Source organism: Triticum aestivum, chromosome 4D, assembly GCF_018294505.1.
Source record: "Triticum aestivum cultivar Chinese Spring chromosome 4D, IWGSC CS RefSeq v2.1, whole genome shotgun sequence".
Classification (NCBI taxonomy): Eukaryota; Viridiplantae; Streptophyta; class Magnoliopsida; order Poales; family Poaceae; genus Triticum; species Triticum aestivum.
This window is the reverse complement of record NC_057805.1, coordinates 302949765-302968006: the sequence shown is the minus strand read 5'-3', so window position 1 is coordinate 302968006 and position 18242 is coordinate 302949765. Positions and strand designations below refer to the sequence as shown.

Here is an 18242-nt window from a genome sequence, read left to right as displayed (position 1 = left end):
CCCTACCTACACGGAGCGGGTGTGTGCGGCTCCGAGATCAAGATAACTCGAGCCCTTGGTTGGCCTGCCCGTAACGCATGGCATGTCACGTGTTCTAGGGATCATCTAGCAGTGGCAGGCGCTCTTGAAGAGAAATGGAAGGGCCGGCTGAGGCACTGCCAAGCGTTTACCGGATGCGAACGAAGACAAGCCACTATCATTGGATTCGAAATAATAAATACTAATAAAATCTCTTTATTCCATTATTTCCGGCCATATCAAATCTGGCAAAGCAAAGTTGATAGAAGCTGCGGTCCTACAAACCAAACCATCATTATCATTGGATTCGAAATCAACTTTCTGCCTCCCGTGCAGTACAGTCCGGAGTGCGGACGTTGGCTTGGCTCATCAGTTGCATGGGATACGGCACACGCAAAGTGAAAGCGACCTTACGTTCAGTAGGAGGAAGAGTTGCTGCATGAGCGCAAGGGATGGCCAAAGTCGCAACGGGAAACAAACAGTAATCACCTCCACTGGATGTACCGTGTGGACTACGGAAAGCCGCGCAGGAAATCAGGAACGAATCGCATGAAATTCAACCGGATCTCCTTTTATTATGTGGCATACATACCGGAAGTTTGTTTTGTGCTAGACTTGTAAGCAAAGCCGACTTGCACGCACCGCTCAACACTGAGGACCAGCTATCAGTATCACGCAATGTAGCAGTTCAAAACAAAGTATTTGTATGGAAAACAGTACTGGAATCTGCCAGCAAACGTGCAGGAAATGCAGCTAGTTCAAACGACTCGGTCACCACCGACTCACCGCTCGTCTAGTTGCAGCTTTAGGATCTACGATTAGGACAACATATAATCTTCTTAAGTTTCCAAGAATACCCTCGGCTTTTCCGGGCACGCGCATCTTCCGGAAGGAGACCAGAAATTCGTACTGTGAGCATTCGCATCATTCACTCTCAAGGGACGGAAAACTGAAAATCTTCCTCCTACGTTCTCTCGAGGAAGCCGTGTTGATGTGCTTTTCTTTTGAGAGTACCCACACTGCACTCCTTATTCACAGTAAAGATACAACAACTCTCAGTGTCTCACCACAACCCATGAGCAGCAAGCCCCACTAGAGCAGCGCACTACTCGACTACTCACAAATATCTAGAGCCCACGGTTTTAGATAATTGAAAAGGAGCAAAGTCAAATCCAATTCATTGACCTCACACTGCCGGTCAATGGCGGATCCAAGAATTGAACTTAGCTGAAGCGAAACATTTAAGGTCTAGAAATTTTAGGGTACAAATGCAAATCTACACAATCAAAACTCATGAAATTCAACCATTGAAAAGAGAAGTCTTAAAAACTAATAGCATAAACGCTTGCCGCTTGAAATGTTCACTGATGCACCATACGCGTCTACGGGTGAACTGAATCTCTTTTCAGGATTGAGAATGACGACACAGCTTGGAGGTCTTTTTGACAGGCTAAGCATCCAAAATTTGATTCCACGAGAAGCGTAAAATGAAATGATTATATAACCCGAAAAGCCAAAAAACCGAAAACGCGTAAAGAAAATGAAATGCAAAGGAAGCGTCCAACACATACATGTGGCGACGCGCACCACTTGGTGTGCTCGCATGCCAAGAAAGTGATCCTTGCGGGAGCATGCCTTTAGTTTTTTTTTTTTTGAGAAATCTCGCTGTCTTTATTCATTCACAGGGAAGGTCATAGGTACACGGGTTGGGTCATGAGGGGTGCCCAACCAAATATGACGACCTACGCCTAGCTTACAAGCAAATTTAGCGAGATTATGAGCCTCGAAATTAAAGTTCCTACGCTCATGAATAAAAGAGCTAGAGCTAAAACTATTACAATGACTCAATATTTCATGCACAATTGACGCATTGGGGCCTCCGGTACCCCTGTTGATGTCATTTACCACCTCCTGGCAATCCGAAGCCATGCAGATGTTCCTGGCCGCCAGGTCGTCGGCGAGTGCTAGTGCCTCCCGACAAGCACATGTCTCCAGAAGTAGGGGATCCCTCGTGTGGCGGGTAAGCTTTTAGTAGTTGCTCCCGCCAACACGCATCCATCGCTCCCCCCACGCGCCCTTTGGACCAGCCCATTTGTGAATTCAAAAAATATTCATGAAAACTTAAAAAGTAGATGTTCAGAAATTTCAAAAAATGTTCACGAATCTAAATAATTATTCCAAAAATTTAAGCGAAAATCATCGATTCATTCGAAAATTGTTCATGCATTTCAAAAAATAATCATCAAAGAAAAAAAAGTTCATGAATTCCAAACATTGTTTCCAAATTTAAGAAAATGCTCATGAGTTCTAAAAAATAGCAAATTCGAAAAAATGTTCAAGATTTTAAAAACTATTTTCGCGAATTAGTAAAAAAATATTCATGATTTAAAAAATAAAATTTCACGATTTTGAATGATGTTCAAAACATTAAAAATAAAAATATGTAAATGAAAAATAAAATAAAAGGAAGAGAAAAAAAATGAAAAGAATGGAAATCCAAAATAAAGAAGGAAAAAATAACCAAAATGGATAAAGGCAGAGTGTGGCGTGGCCTGGGGGTTTTACACACTAGGTCGCTATTTCACGACCTACACGCCAAAAAGGACTTGTGTGGGCGAGGTACTATGAATTGTGTCGATAATTACGATGACAACCAGAATTTCTCAATAGTTGGCAGGGCCAGGCCCTGCTCGCCCGCGAGAACTATATCTCGCGAGAAACCAGAGTACCCCCTTCCCCCCCCCCCTCCCGCCCCCGCGTCGCTCCCGCAGGGGCGACTCAGGCGGCGATAACCTAGCCCGCCGCCAGCCTCCCCTCCCCTCCTCTCCTCTCCCTCGCCGCCACCGGAGGGGGTCGCCGGAGCACCGCGCGTCCGCCCGGGGAGGGTGGTGGCGAGGATCTGTTCCGCCCTGTCTCGTGCAGGGGGCTTTGGAGCCGAGGCGGCGGCCTCGGGTGGTGGAGCGACGGCGACCTCAGCAAGCGGCCGTCGCTAGTGCGGGCCGTCCTCCTTGGCCGCGCGGGTGGCAAGGCGGCGGCGGGTGGTGGCTGTGGGGCGCGGTGGCCGCGGGGGCGCCCGTCCCGGATCTGACGCCTCCGTCTCCAACCCTTTCGGCCCCTGTCAGATCTGGTCTCCGGCTGGCCCAGGCTGCCGGCGCCGTGTCTGTGCTAGGGGTGGGGAAGACGTGGAGCCCGGAGAAATCCATGGCTGGCTCTGCCGGCCACGACGACGGCGACGCCTGAGGGCGCCGTCTCCTACTTGTAGGCACCGTCAAGGTTATCCCTTTCCCCCTCTGCCTCGTTCCCCTGCTCGTATACCGGGGTGAAAACCCAAATCCCTTTGGATTGGGCGGCAGCGACGCTCGCGGCGCCGTCACCCCCATGGTGGTGCCGCCTTCGGTGAGTTTGGGGCGGTGGTGAGTCCGATCTGGTTGGTGGGCGTCTGGCGGCGACATGGTTGGAGCTGGTGGGCGTTTGGCAGCTTCGTCTCCATGTTCAGTCCAGTGGCTCCACTCCATTGTTGCTCTGTCATCGGCAGCCCCACCGTGCTTTTGCTTCTCCTTGCGTGTTGGTTCCCTCCCAGTGCCATTTTGCCCTTCGTTGAGCTCGGCGACGCGTGTTGATGGTGCTCTGGTATGGCATTTCGTGTGGCCATGGCGTCGGGTGTACACCTTTGCTCTTGGGAGAGCGTTCTCATCGTCCGACGGATCGGCGCCTCGTGCCAGGCGAGGGGCTAGGGAGCCCCTTTCGGAGATGTAGGAGGTTGTCGCCGATTCGGCCGGAGCCCATGGAGCTGCCATCGTCACCCCCGCTTGCTAGCTGGGTCTCCTCAAGGTCAGATGGTGTCTCGGTGGGGTGGATCGCACTCGGTGGAGGGCTTCAACGTCTCCAAGCTGGTCTTGTTCTTTAGATTCTGCATCTTTGCTTGTAGATGGTAGGAAGCCTATTAGCTGTTAGCACAACACTCTTGTACCCTTTTAGCTGTTTTCTGTGTTCGTCTCTGTACTTGGTGCTTGTTGTAATCCTGGCCGGTTGATGGCTTTGTTAATTCAAAGCCGGGCTCGTCCTGAGCCTTCGCTCTTAAAAAAAGAACTATATCTCGCCTGACGCGAGGTGGTGCATATGGACCGTCCCATCAGTGTAGGTTCGCTGGTTATAAGGTTTGCTCGGCTTCGTTTTTCTTCACGGTTTCTCCTTTGTTTTCTTCAGTTTCTTTTTGTTTCATGGCTTTTCTTGGTGTTTTATTTTTTCTTCTTCACAAATTTATTTTCTTTGTTTCTCACTGGTTTCCTTTGTTTTTTGCTGGTTTTCTTTCATTTTTATTTCTTTCTTTGTTATACTTTGCTTTCTTTCTTCATTTTCTTTCGTTTTTATCTTTGTTTGTTTTATCATTTTTTAACGCATGTCTACTTTTCCTTGGTACACAATATACATTTTCAGTGTGCATGTGAAACTTTTTTTATACACGCTAACATTTTTTCAAATACATGATGTTCATTTTCCTTTTAATACATCTTTTGAACACTTTTTTTGAATACATGGTTAACACTTTTTCAAATACAGAAGTCTACAGTTTTCATATACACCAGGCACAATTTTTAATACATTATTAATATTTTTAAAATACATTATCAATATTTATTCGAATATATGTTTTGATGCCTATTTTATTTTTCATACACATTATACATTTTTTCAAATACTTTCTGGCGGTAAAAGGAGCTGCCGCCAGTCCCTACGGCGGCATGGCTCACCTGGCCTCTCCGTTACATAGTGAATCGCTGCAGAGGTGGAAAAGCTGTTATCCAAAAAGCTGCCGCCATCGGCTGTGACGGCAGGTTCTGCCGCCGCTGGCTGTGGCGACATCTGCCACGTGTCGGCTGCCAAACCTGCCGCCATGATGTACGTGTCTTTTTTGTCAATACGGTTCGGATGTGGTCTTTTCTGTCAATACGAAAGTGCAGGTGGACCTATGTGAAAAAAATTCTGGCATGAGGGGTTGACACACTAGGTCGCCAAAAAGGACTTAGTGTCGGCGAAGTACAACGAATTTTGTGTCGATAGTTACAATGACAACCAAAATTTCTCAACAGTTGGCAGGGGCCAGGCCCCTGCTCCCCCGCCAGAACTATATCTCGCCTGACGCGAGGTGGTGCATATGGACCGGCCCATCAGTGTAGGCTTGCTGGTTCTAAGGTTTGCATGGCTTCGTTTTTCTTTGGGTTTTTTTCTTTTTCCTTTTTTTCTTTAGTTTCTTTTGTTTCCATGGCTTTTCTTCGTGTTTTCTTTTTTTCTTGGTCATAACTTTATTTTCTTTATTTCTCACTGGTTTCCTTTGTTTTTTTGCTGGTTTTCTTTCATTTTTATTTCTTTCTTCGTTATACTTTGACTTCTTTCTTCATTTTCTTTCGTTTTCCTCGTTTTTATCTTTGTTGGTTTTATCATTTTTAACACATGTCTACTTTTCCTTGGTACACAATATTTTCAGTGTGCATGTGAAACTTTTTTATACACGTTAGCATTTTTTCAAACACATGATGTTCATTTTCCTTTTAATACATCTTTTGAACATTTTTTTAATACATGGTCAACAATTTTTCAAATAAACAAGTCTATCGTTTTCATATACACCAGGCACAATTTTTAATTCATTATTAATATTTTTCAAATACAAGATCAATATTTATTAAAATATAAGTTTTGATGCCTATTTAGTTTTCATACACATTATACATTTTTGGTACATATAAACAATTTTTATATATGTTCTAACTTTTATCAATTACATGATTAATATTTTTTAGAAACATATATTTTGACATTTGGCTTATAGATCAGGAACATTTTTTATATACACATTTCAAAAAATTTAAATGCATGAATAACTTTTTGAAAATATCTATTTAATTTTATATATCTACTTGTTTCCACACACACCTGGTACATGTTTTTATACATCAACAACAATTCTTTTGTATACGTATTAACTTTCCATTGCATGGTTAACATTTTTTAAACATATATTTATGTCAACTTTCTTTCACACATGTTGTACATTTTTCGTATACATTAAAAACATTTTTTATATATATTTAACCTTTTTCAAATGCATGATTAATATTTTTCTAAAATTATACATAAAGTGATTTATGTATTATACATCTAAGTATTGCACATCTAAGTCATATGTCATTGATTTTACGCGAAGATTCATGCAAACATTTTATTTTATTTATTTATTCTTTCTAGTTTGGTTAAGTTACTTAGGGATTGTTTGGATAGCTAGTTTTTAGAGAAAGGGTTAGCTAAAAATGTGTTTCAGGGCCTAACTAACTAAAACTTTGTTTGGCTAATCTAACTAATCCTTGGATAAGGAAACTTGGTTCTCGTAATACTCAGATTTTGCGTTTTTGAAAAACGGCTCCGAGACATTTTTGTGCAAATGCGTTTGACAAAAACAGGTCCGACTTGCGTTGTGTGGCTTAGATATGCAATACTAACTAGGGTAAAGAAGTTTTGATCAAATCAGTCCATGTCATGTTTCATATTGCCAAGGGGACTCTGCGAGAGCATTACTTCTATCATTTGGCAATTCTGGTGGGGTAGCAAGCAGGGAAGGAGGAAACCGAGCTGGGTAGCTTGGGATATCATGACTCAACCTAAACATCTTGGAGGTCTAGGCTTTCGGGATATGGAAATATTCAACTTAGCTCTTCTTGCACGCCAGGCATGGAGGCTGTTGACAGAGGAGAGGTCCTTGAGTGGCAAGATATTGAAAGCGGTTTACTATCCGAACTGCTCACTACTAGAAGCGAGCTGGGGTCACATCCATCCCAGATATGGCGGGCAATGCTTGATGGCCGCGACATCTTAGCACAGGGAATCATCAGAAGAATTGGGAATGGTGAAACCACCAACATATGGCACCAAAACTGGATCCCCCGAGATAACTTCAAGAGGCCTATAACATCGCTCGTAGCAAACCCGCCTCAGCTGGTGGCTCATCTGATCGATGCAACCAGTTCATCTTGGAACGAGGAGCTGGTTCGGGCGACGTTCACTCATTTTGATGCAGCGGAAATTTTGAAGATGCCGCTATGTACACGGAGGATAGACGATTTTTGGGCTTGGCATGAGGAAAGCCGGGGAGTTTTCTCTGTACGTTCTGCTTACCGCATGTTACTGTGAATAAAACACAGTCGGGAGGCCTGGCTGAATGAGCAAGGTGGATCTTCTACCGTGCAGAGTGAGAGCGATCATTGGAGCAAAATTTGGCACATTGAGGTCCCTCGAAGTTAAAGACATTTGTGTGGCGGCTTGCAAGACAATCCATGCCAACCGGGGAGCTATTGAAACATCGACACATGTCAACTGAAGATACATGTCACCTGTGTGGAGCGAGGGATACTTGGAGACATGCCCTGCTCACGTGCCCGATGGCTGCCAGTGTTTGGGCCCTAGCGCCGGAGGACCTAGTACTTCAACTGGTCGACAAGCAGGAGGAAGGATCTAGAGAGTGGATCTTCGCGCTCCATGATATTCTTGACAGGGATTTGTTCGTGCGGCTGACTGTTACCATATGGGCTATTTGAGGAGCACGGAGGAAAGCGATCTATGAAGATATATATCAATCTCCGCATTCTGTCAATGGCTTCATCACAAGCAACCTTGCTGAAATTCGGGCTATCAACTCCAAATGTAGAAAGCCGGTTGTTCCGTCTATCCCGAGACCAAACCGGTGGCTGGCACCGGAGGAGGGATGCGTTAAGATAAATGTTGATGCTGCAGTTTCAAGCCATGCTAGATATGGTGCAATGGGGGCTGTCTGCAGAAGTTCGGAAGGGATTTTCTTGGGAGCCTCGGTGCTGGTTCTTAGATATATTGCAGATCCACAGACACTGGAGGCGATTGCGATCAGGGAAGCTTTAGCTCTATCGGATGATCTTTACCAAAGACGTGTACATGTGGTTTCTCATTGCAAGGTGGTGGTTGAGGACTTGAAGAAGGAGAACTCATCAGTTTATGCTGCTCTCATACATCACTCTTTAGATTTTGCTTTTTGTAAATTTAGTTATGAGTTTAGAGCTCGAATTTCGAAGCTCACAACTTAGCGAACTATGCCTTTATTTCTCGGGGGTGGCCGCCATGTGTGGGCGGGACACCCTGGAGACCTTTCATCCGTCACTGTAAACATTGTGACGAATTAATAAAAAGCTTCGCGAGGTTGTCTATAAAAAAACTAACTAGGGTACATCTACGGTACTACTAGCTTCTGGCGTTTCCAAAATAAATAAAGTGCCAACTTTGCTCTATAATTTACTGGCATGGAAATCTTTTTTCTTTTTGAATTTGGCTGGGGGGTCAGCATCATACTGTCAGGTAGGTTCATGAGCGGACCAGCTCCTCACGTCTTTACACTTGTGCCTCTCCCAGCTGCCTCGTGGCGCCCAGACCCTTCCAGAGAAAACAAGCATGGCCGATTCCTACGAACAAAAACTCGGCAATCTCTCCACCGCTTCTCTCAGAAGGCCAGAACCCCGCAAAACTCTTGCCCTGTTCCGGCGCGCTGCTTCAGGAACTGAGTTTTGATCACACAAGCCGACGCATGATGGCGCGCAGGCCGGGGGCAGGGGAGGAGAGGCCGTGGAAGCTGGCTGAACATGCGAGGCTGGGGAAAGGGAAGGTGGTGGGCGTGGTGGTGCTGGACGGCTGGGGCGAGGCGCCGCCCGACCCCTTCAACTGCATCCACGTCGCCGACACCCCCACCCTCGACGCCCTCAAGAAGGTATCTGCGTCTCTCTTCTCTCACGCTGCTTCATCGGTTCGGTTCGGTTCGGTTCCTACATGCGGATGCAGATCCTTTGCTTGTGTGGTTGCATGGCAGGGTGCTCCGGAGAGGTGGAGGCTGATCAAAGCTCACGGCACGGCCGTGGGGCTGCCTACGGATGATGACATGGGGAACAGCGAGGTCGGCCACAATGCGCTAGGAGCCGGCCAGATATATGCCCAAGGGTAATGCTCCCGGCTTCCCGCTGTCTACCAATAATATGTGCACATGTTGTGGCTCTTCCCTAACTAGTACTAGTACAAGAGCAATGCTACATCCACGGGCAATTACGTACAGTTTAGTATTATTGCGTAATACTCGTAGGAGGTTTCGTAGGTGTAGTATTATTGCTAGTGCAACCTTCGTCCAGAATTATCTGTCTCTAAAATGAGTGTATCTTCACGTGTTTCAGTGTGTAGATACACTACAGTTAATTCCTGGCGGAGAGAGTACTAGAATAATAAGATTTGCATTGTGTTAGGAAAATTTGGTGAAGCCATACAAGGAGACTTGTTTATTTATCTGCTTAAAGGTGGCTATCTTACTCCTTAGGACCTCTTTGATTCAAAGTTTTTTCATAGGTATTTTAGGAATTTCACTCCTTAGGATTATTTACTGAAATTTCTATTTGCGAGTTATTTATTGCCGAAGAGGAGTCGGGGTGCTATTTATTTCCAAAGAGAGTCGGGTAGTACTCGACCTCGGGAGCATACACATGAGATTTGTAGGAATTTCCCTAAGTGGGTTGAGATTTGTAGGAATTTCCCTAAGTGGGTTGTTTGATTTGTAGTAGTATTGAATCCTATTTATCAAGCATTTTCTCAGTGATTTCCATGCGTAACATTTCAAAGAAAGTTTTAGGTTTGCTCGAACCTCTTAGAAAGAATCCTTTATTTTCTTATAGTACAATCGATCATTTTTTGGTACACAATCATTCATGTAGGATTCGAGTTTGCCTGACATTCCAAATTTGTGTTCTTTTTCTACTACTTTGTTTTTGGGATCTTGCGAATAGTTAACAGAGCCAGCGACACTACAGTGGTAATAGTGATAATAAACTATGTAAAAGGGGTATTTACTTGCTAGTAATAATTATAATAAACACTTCATAAAGGAATTTGAATAAACACTTCTTAGGCATACCGCTTCCCAGAGCGACCCCGGACGGTTGTCATCGGCAGATCTCATGGCCAAAGGGCCTGGTTGAGCTGATGATCGCTCACTGGCTGGTCGGATTGTGCTACAGTTTAGGTGGCTGCTACCGACGGCTTGTACCAGCGAAGTCGGGTTGCGGCGGATTCGTCTGCCACGAGGGCCCTGGACATGGGCTACTATCGACGGCAGATCTGGTCTGTACTCTCTGCTGCGAGCTGGACCATGGATTCGGTGTGGTGGGCGCGCTGGGCTACTACACATGAGGTGTGCGGCGGGCTCGGCGTGAAAGCAATCCTCTTTGATCTGGCCATTGGCGAGTTCCGGACGTCTCCTTTGAAGAAAACAAGGACTGGCGTATATGGCGCTCTTTGGACACCTTGATTGGACAGGGGTCGGTCGTGTGCACCCGAAACATCAGCATAACCAGCTTCACCGGGGTATCGCAAAGCTCTGTTTTTGTTGACACATTAGGACATGTCTGCACCAAGATTTCCAAAGTTTCAACACACGCGGAGAATGCCATGGTATGATTGGACGACCTGCAAATGACGAAGGTGGGGTCTTTGATGCGATGAAGACCTTTCTTCACAGGCAGTTGTTCAGGCTTGGCTTGCAGGATATGTTCCCGTCTAGACCGGGCACGAGTTCCTGTGAGCATGGTGGTACTTGACTTATAGTAGTAGCCTCCGCAAGTGGGGGCGGCAACATTGGTGGACTTTTTTGTCGGTGGTGCTCTTTTGGGTACCGAGACGTGATTTTCCAGAGTGAAAACCCAAGGTCTAGCCTTTATTGGTTGTGCCTGACAGTGACCTTGTTGAAGTCATTGTTTTGGAAACACATTCTTTCTTCAGGGTGAAAACCTACGATCTTCGATCAGGCAACGACAACGCTTGTGCTTTGTTTCTTTCTTGGAGGCGTTGCTTTTGAAGAACCTTCTTTCTAGTCCGGGTGTTGTCTTTGGTGGTGGTTAGAGTGCTGCTACTGCGGGTGATTGATCACCATGGCAGGGTCGTTTTCTCTTTTTCCTTTTTTATTTTCTTTTTTGGTTGTGTGCATCCTGAATGTTTTTAGGGATCTTGTTGGTGCAGAGACTGGGTGTAATTGGTATTTACTTGATATTAATATATTCCTCTTTTCAAAAAAAATGTGTTGTGTATGTATGTTTGTTGCCGAATTTAGTCATCTTTAGATACTAAACTTATATGTTGGCTTTCTATGCTGGTATAATAATGTATGAACAAACGGAGGCATGTGACCTAGTGGCCGTTCATACACACCTTGGTTTTACTTTAATCCCTGCGATTGACACTGTAACCGTACTTGTTGTACTTGTTCCGTTTTTCGGGCAGGACAAAATGTGATGGTGTTAGGCCCTCCACTATGTGCTCGATGCCACATTTCTGAAAAGCGGGCCACGTACATGCAGATGCCAGTTGAACTTTTTTTAGCACCGGTCACACAGTGTAGGAGATTTGGCATCGACGCCAGCTCGGGCCCAAGCACATATAAACTAGTAATAAATTACCCAACAAACAGTGTCTTGGGCTGTTGGTTCTCGTAAGAAAGGACAGTGACATGCTTACTTTACTAGCTCAACAAATTTGGCACCGGAGCAAGTAGAAGCATCGATGCCTAGAATTTTTTACTTGGCACCACAATGTAGGGCATCGGTGCTAAATGTCAAAAAGCAAACTTGGCACCGGTTATGGCCTACATAGTGGAAGGCCTTAAGGTTTTTTTTTGAAAAGGAGGATTACCTCCGACCTCTGCATCAATCGATGCATGCAGCCATATTATTAAAAAGCGTAACAAGGTCTTAAGTTTCAAGAAAGCTCAAAATCCGAGCAATAATGAAAAAATAAATCTGTAAAGCGCCACATCCGGCAAGAAAACGCCACATCGGGCGATAAAGAACAGGTTACGATGCTACGGTCTTCCAGCGGCTGCATCCAATAACCAAAAGCTCCCTGAAGTCCCTGAAGTCCGCATGAGTGAGTAACGACCACATACGGATCCAGGTTGTAGCTGACTAAATTCAGGGAGAATTTCACTTCCTCGCCTCTTCACCAACTATGGATGCATACGGCTTTTTAAGTATGAGTGTTAGGATTTTTAATCTCGGTTATGCACCGAGCCTAGTTTTGAATAAATGCGTGAGTACTAGGAAAGCCTGGTCCTTAAGAATAAATAGGAACCTAAATTCACCTCCATGAAGATTTGAACCCATGTGTTGGGTTTGTACATCCACTCCCCCAACCAGTTGAAGTAGGCTCACTCCCCGTGTGATGGTGTTAAGTAGACGATGGAGTAATATTTTTTCTAGCGGGTCTGCTCGTCTGCGTGCTTTGTGATGGTGTGTGCGGGTTATGTGCTAGCATAAGGACAACAGTCATGTATGACCAAAGCGACCAAGTTAATTTCAGTACAACTACCTTGGTGAAGCTACTTAAGCAAAAGTTAGTGATCATTTGCGCACAATGTGCAGTGCAAAACTGGTGGATTTGGCGCTCGCCTCTGGGAAGATATATGAGGGGGAGGGTTTTAAGTACATCCAGCAGTCGTTTGAGACTGGTACTTTGCACCTCATTGGTTTGCTGAGCGATGGGGGGGTGCATTCAAGGATCGACCAGCTGCAGGTCACACCATTTTTCTTCTAAACAGAGTTCATTCTGCAGTAGTTCCAGGCTGATGTTAATGATTTGGCTCTGGCAGCTGCTTCTGAAGGGGGCTAGTGAACATGGAGCAAAGAGGATACGGGTTCATATCCTTACCGACGGTCGCGACGTATTGGATGGCAGCAGTGTCACATTCGTGGAAACGCTTGAGAATGATCTGGCAAAGCTACGGGAGAAGGGTGTTGATGCAAGAATTGCATCTGGTGGAGGCAGGATGTATGTTACGATGGACCGCTATGAGGTGATCTCTCCTATCCTATCCTACTTTAAAAAAATGTGTGTTTCTGCAGGATGTACCCTGCAGCGGCAATATTGCAGTTATAACTTTGTATTTCTTGTTGTTATGCAGAATGATTGGCAAGTTGTGAAGCGTGGCTGGGATGCGCAGGTTCTTGGTGAAACCCCACACAAGTTTCCAAGTGCCCTTGAAGCCGTGAAGAAGCTGAGGGATGATCCCAAGGCCAATGACCAGTATTTACCCCCGTTCGTCGTCCTCGATGAAAGCGGAAAACCGGTTGGGCCCATAGTGGATGGAGACGCTGTTGTGACATTTAACTTCAGAGCTGATCGAATGGTGATGCTTGCAAAGGCGCTAGAGTACGAGGATTTCGACAAATTCGACCGTGTCAGATTCCCGAGGATTCGCTACGCCGGTATGCTTCAGTATGACGGCGAACTAAAGCTACCAAGTCATTACCTTGTTGCTCCCCCGGAGATAGAGAGGACGTCCGGTGAGTACCTGGCGCGCAACGGCGTACGCACCTACGCTTGCAGGTACATACTTTTGTGCTGTATAAAGAGCTTGTATCTCTGAACATTCTGGTACTTGAGCATATCTTGTGGTTTTGACCTGTAGCGAGACTGTGAAATTTGGTCATGTCACCTTTTTCTGGAACGGGAATCGGTCGGGCTACTTCAACCCAAACCTGGAAAGATACGAAGAAATTCCAAGTGACACCGGCATACCCTTCAATGTACAGCCAAGAATGAAGGCCGTGGAAGTTGCAGAGAAGGCACGGGATGCCATCCTCAGTGGCAAATTTGATCAGGTACTTGACACAATGAGATCCTCCTCAAGCATAAATCCATGCATGTGCAAGTAGACAATGAGATCCCCCTCAAATTAACTGTTAATTGGCAACTACGGTGAGTAGTAAAAAAGAGTGATGTGGTGGTTTTGTAGGTACGGGTAAACATCCCGAATGCAGACATGGTTGGGCACACAGGTGACCTTGAAGCCACCATCGTTGGGTGCAAGGCCGCTGATGAAGCCGTCAAGATTATTCTTGACGCCATTGAACAAGTAGGTGGCATCTTCGTGGTCACCGCAGACCACGGCAATGCCGAGGACATGGTGAAAAGAGACAAATCCGGGAAACCAATTCGCGACAAAGACGGGAATGTGCAGCCCCTTACCTCACACACACTGAATCCAGTGAGTGCACATTTCATCATCAGACGCCCGGTGCTATGTATATCTATATGCACGACTGAGTGTCCAGTTCTCATCATCTTACTGAACCCGCCTGCAGGTCCCCATCGCCATCGGAGGTCCAGGGCTTGCGCCAGGGGCTACATTCCGGGAGGACCTTCCGGATGCCGGGCTTGCCAACGTTGCGGCGACAGTCATCAACCTCCATGGTTTCGAGGCCCCTCATCACTATGAGCCAACTCTCATCCAAGTCTCGCCGGTTCCCTTCTGAGTTCTTCATCTGCCGTTCCCCTTCCCTTTCTGTGATGGGCGCAGCCATGCTTATGTCTACGTAGTAAATAAATGTCCACCTATGTATCTTTTTCTTTCTTTGATTTGAATTGATGTCCACTTCTGTATCTGAATCCGTCCGTGTGTGGTGATACCGTATCCGTATGTAGTATCTATTGTGTGCCTCTTTTTCCTGGGTTTAGGTTTGTTGGGTGAGCGTTTTGGACCATGGTAATCATGCAGCGTTTTCAGGATGATTGCTTGGCACGCTCAAAATTCGGTGACGCCAAATAGATAGGTACATGGGAACTTAGAGCAAGAAGTCAAATGAGCCTTCAGAGTTTTAGCTTCAAATCTCACATGTTCGCGACACCAACATTAGATCATCAATCAGTACTAGTCAAGCTGCCTGATATAACGAACTAGCTGGATATGCAGTTAAATCTGTCTTTTTCTTTTGCGGCAGTTATCAGCCAAGATCACCCGCAAAAAAGAAAAATAGTACCAGTAAGATAACATACCGGTCATCTAAAACAACTCAAAAAAATACTTAAAAGATGTACAGCAAGACATGAGCAAAGTAACGATATGCGGACCGCTAAGGAGAAGCTAATATCGAACAGCAGGAAAGCAGAACCGGACACAAACAACCTGGCTCCGTTCTCAACAATCAGTCACCTCAAACCATTTTTTACATCTAACGTATAACAACGCATGCTATCTATCGAAGCTTTGACTCGTTGGTTTTGCTGCTCCGGAAGTTTGAGAGGGAGAAGAATGACCTTGATGCTGCTGCAAGTACAAAGAGGCACAAACAAATGTATTAGGGGTGCTTTCACGTCTACTCAACTCTAGTAGATACAAGTGACCATAATTTTTTATTTTGGGGGGTAAAAGGAACTAGCCTTTAGTTGACGGTGCAGCTCCAGGCCTGTCCCGTAGCCTATCCGAGCTTGTGGCATTGAAGCTGCTGGTCGTTGATTGAGCTGAAAAATAAGAGGTTTAGATTCGACAAGGTAGACCTGCAATTTCATTCATAGGAAAATGAATAACTACTCCATTTCGTGAACACTGAACACAACAAATATCCAGGGACAAGTTGTTTCTGACAGCGGGTACTCTAGTGTCTACGTGTATTTCACGGAAACACAGAACTGCTATGTTTATGTAGATTCGCTCTGCGCTATCATATTGTCGATGTTACGTTGCGGCGTGCTGTGTATGACCATTCTGGAAGGAACTTTAGATGTAAAAGACTGAGAGGCTCAAGCACTAAAGTATGAGATGCTTTCTGCTTGAAAACTACAGTATGTAGGATGAGAAGCTCACGCTGAATTATGGCTGGAGAAGTACCTGATAAGATGCTATTAGTCTTGGAACCATCAAAAGTTCTCCTGCTGGAATTTACACCATCACTAGCACCGGATTCTTCTTGTTCATCCTCTCCATCAGAAATCACCGATGGGCTTGCCAAACCATTAGTGTTGTTGTCTCCTTTGTTTTTCCGAGCAAATTTAAGAAGTCTCTTGAATCCTTTTGGAGAATCTTTATGAAAAACTATTGCGGGTGGGTTTTCAGCATTTCCCCACTCTATTATTTCTGGTTCGTTGCTATCTGCTTGCAACATTTGTGACAACGAATGACGGATTCTTGGGCTTGAAGACGGTAACGGTTCAATTGCTGGCGAGGTGACATCCTCGCCTGTCACGCTTTCACCCACATCAGTAACTTCTTGATGATCCACTTCAACCCAGGCAGCTGATGAGATGTCCATGTCCTCGTCAAGAGGTTTGACCTCAACGACAGAGGGCTCAACCTGGTCACTGGGGCCCATTTCGGCTGCGCTTAAACTCGAGCCCGGGTTTTCTGTTTTTTCAACATGTAAGTCATTATCGATCGAAATTTCTAAATTTTCATCAACATCATGTGCTGGTTGAGCAAGATCAGCCTCTGGTACCTTGGTAGTTGGCTCGGTTGTCACAGGAGATTGCTCCTTATCTTCCGCACGGGTAACAATTCCACTGCCCTTTGAAGAATCACCAAGCTGCGGCACTTTACTCTTAACAGCACCAGAACCAACACTTTGACTAATCCCAGTGGCTTTCTTCATGGGTTTGGATTCTACTGGTACAACACTGCTTTTCTTTGGGACCTTGTTATACATGCCTGACTTTGTCATTGCACTTGATTTTTCTTCTGATGCAGGTGAACTTTTAGCCACTCTGCTTGGCTTTGTTGCTGTCCTTGTCTTCTTATCTTCCTGCCCCTTAATGGCTGTCTTTGTCGCAGTCACAGGTTCCTTCTTGTTCTTCACTGCTTGAAGGGGTTTTTCCACCTTTGAAATCGGCTGAGGTGCCAAGGATGCTGTCGCGGTCCTTCTCCGGCTAGTTGGTGTCGATGTTGAAACTGCTCCAGGAGAGTTTTTAGTTTTCTGTGCAGTACTACTAGTTGCTTTAGTCAAAGATCCTGACCATGAACTACGGGTAGCTGGTGCAGGTGATGGTTTGGGGGAACTTTTTTTTGCTGGTGTCTTTGAGATCACTTCCTTTGGCAAGACTGGAGGTGATGAATTTCTCCTTGCCCTTTGTGGAATAGGTGAATTACGCTTCTCTGTTGTGATGCTGGTCTTGGGGGTAACTGCTGCTCTGTTCTGCCCAACGGATTCCTTCAAGAGCTTGGTGCTCGTCTCCTTTGCTGGTCGCTTTACACTTTTCTCTGTTCGAACCTTTGTGTCTCGCTTCTCTCTTTGAAGTCCACCTTTCTTCTCACTTGCAGAAATGAGCCCGGTAGCAGTTACATTGGCGCCTGCAAACTTCCCAGGCATGACCTCCATCATTTTCATTAACATCTGATTAAGTTCGGCTTCCTTCTGACGATTCCACTCAGCAGAGGCCACTGCCCTATCACTGTTTGACTCCTGCCCAGAATGTGTTTGTTCAGCAGAAATGTTAGTGTGGGATGAGACCACATTTTCCATTTCCGACACTGTGATGCCATGGCCATCAGCATCGTAACTTCCTGCCTCAGGTGCAACTACACTGTTTGGCGCTGCATCTGTCTCAGCCTGTAATTCAGCTTCATTCTTCTCTGCATCAGAAGCCATATTGTTAGATTTGCTTTGAGATGTAGAATCTGAGGTTTTTTCTTCCGATGTATTGCTGTTCAAAGAGTCACCCATTCCTGAACTCCACCGACGCAGTACAGATTTGGTAGCGACCAAGCCGGCTTTCTTACTTTCAGAATCCAGATTCTCACCCTTCTGCTTCTTCTCGAAAAGGCTAATCGCATCTTGCACGCTCATTCTCCTTACATTATTGTCGGATCTCCTTGGAGGCTGGTCTGTTTCACCATTGCAGCTGCTTTCATCATCTTTATCCAAAGCAACTCTCTGGCTAGGAGGGAAGTAACTTAGGCTCTTGATGGCAATTGGCGTTGACCTACGAGATCCTGATCTCCCAATTTGAACCCTTCGCATTGGAGAAGCAGACCTCCTAGGAGAAGCAGATCTCATAAGGGGGCGGCTTCTTTCAACAACAGCTTCATCTTCATCGGTGGACTCAGAGGAATCGTCGCTTTCCATTGACATTTTACGTTCAACTTGTGCAAGCTTTGCTGGGGAAACATTACTGGTAATATGCCTTTGGATATTGGCTTGCGAACTGATATCACGAGTTTCAAGTGCATCATCCTTTCTCTCAGCAGTAGAAGCTTGGTGTGGGGGGAGCTCTGAGGGCTGGCAATCCCGGATCAACAGTAGGCACCTCATCAACCAACTAAAGCAAAACGAGAAATGAAGATAATTAGCTTCTTGTATCACACAAAAAAAGTACAATGGAATGATCTTGTAGAAATGATCTGATTGTGTGCG

General features: G+C 45.5%; 2 protein-coding genes across 4 annotated transcripts in view; one reads left to right on the top strand and one right to left on the bottom strand.

The window, feature by feature from the left end:
* Window positions 1-8467: 8467 nt before the first annotated feature.
* LOC123097577 (2,3-bisphosphoglycerate-independent phosphoglycerate mutase) lies at window positions 8468-14561 on the top strand. The gene is made up of 8 exons (XM_044519353.1): window positions 8468-8800; window positions 8900-9027; window positions 12483-12633; window positions 12710-12913; window positions 13022-13446; window positions 13529-13721; window positions 13856-14107; window positions 14205-14561. The coding sequence occupies exons 1-8, from the start codon at window positions 8621-8623 to the stop codon at window positions 14373-14375; spliced, it is 1704 nt and encodes a 567-aa protein (XP_044375288.1). The 5' UTR covers window positions 8468-8620; the 3' UTR covers window positions 14376-14561.
* Window positions 14562-14789: 228 nt separating this feature from the next.
* Window positions 14790-18242, bottom strand: part of LOC123097576 (COP1-interacting protein 7) — a 7063-nt gene continuing 3610 nt past the window's right edge. Inside the window, exons 9-11 of one of the 3 annotated variants that reach the window (XM_044519350.1) lie at window positions 15728-18147; window positions 15280-15360; window positions 14790-15166 (exon numbers count right to left, since the gene is read on the bottom strand). In XM_044519350.1, the coding sequence (XP_044375285.1) occupies window positions 15096-15166; window positions 15280-15360; window positions 15728-18147 (2572 nt within the window). In that variant the 3' untranslated portion in view covers window positions 14790-15095. Of the gene's footprint in view, window positions 15167-15279; window positions 15361-15727; window positions 18148-18242 lie in introns of those variants that run through there. The other 2 variants (XM_044519351.1, XM_044519352.1) reach the window with 2 other exon arrangements.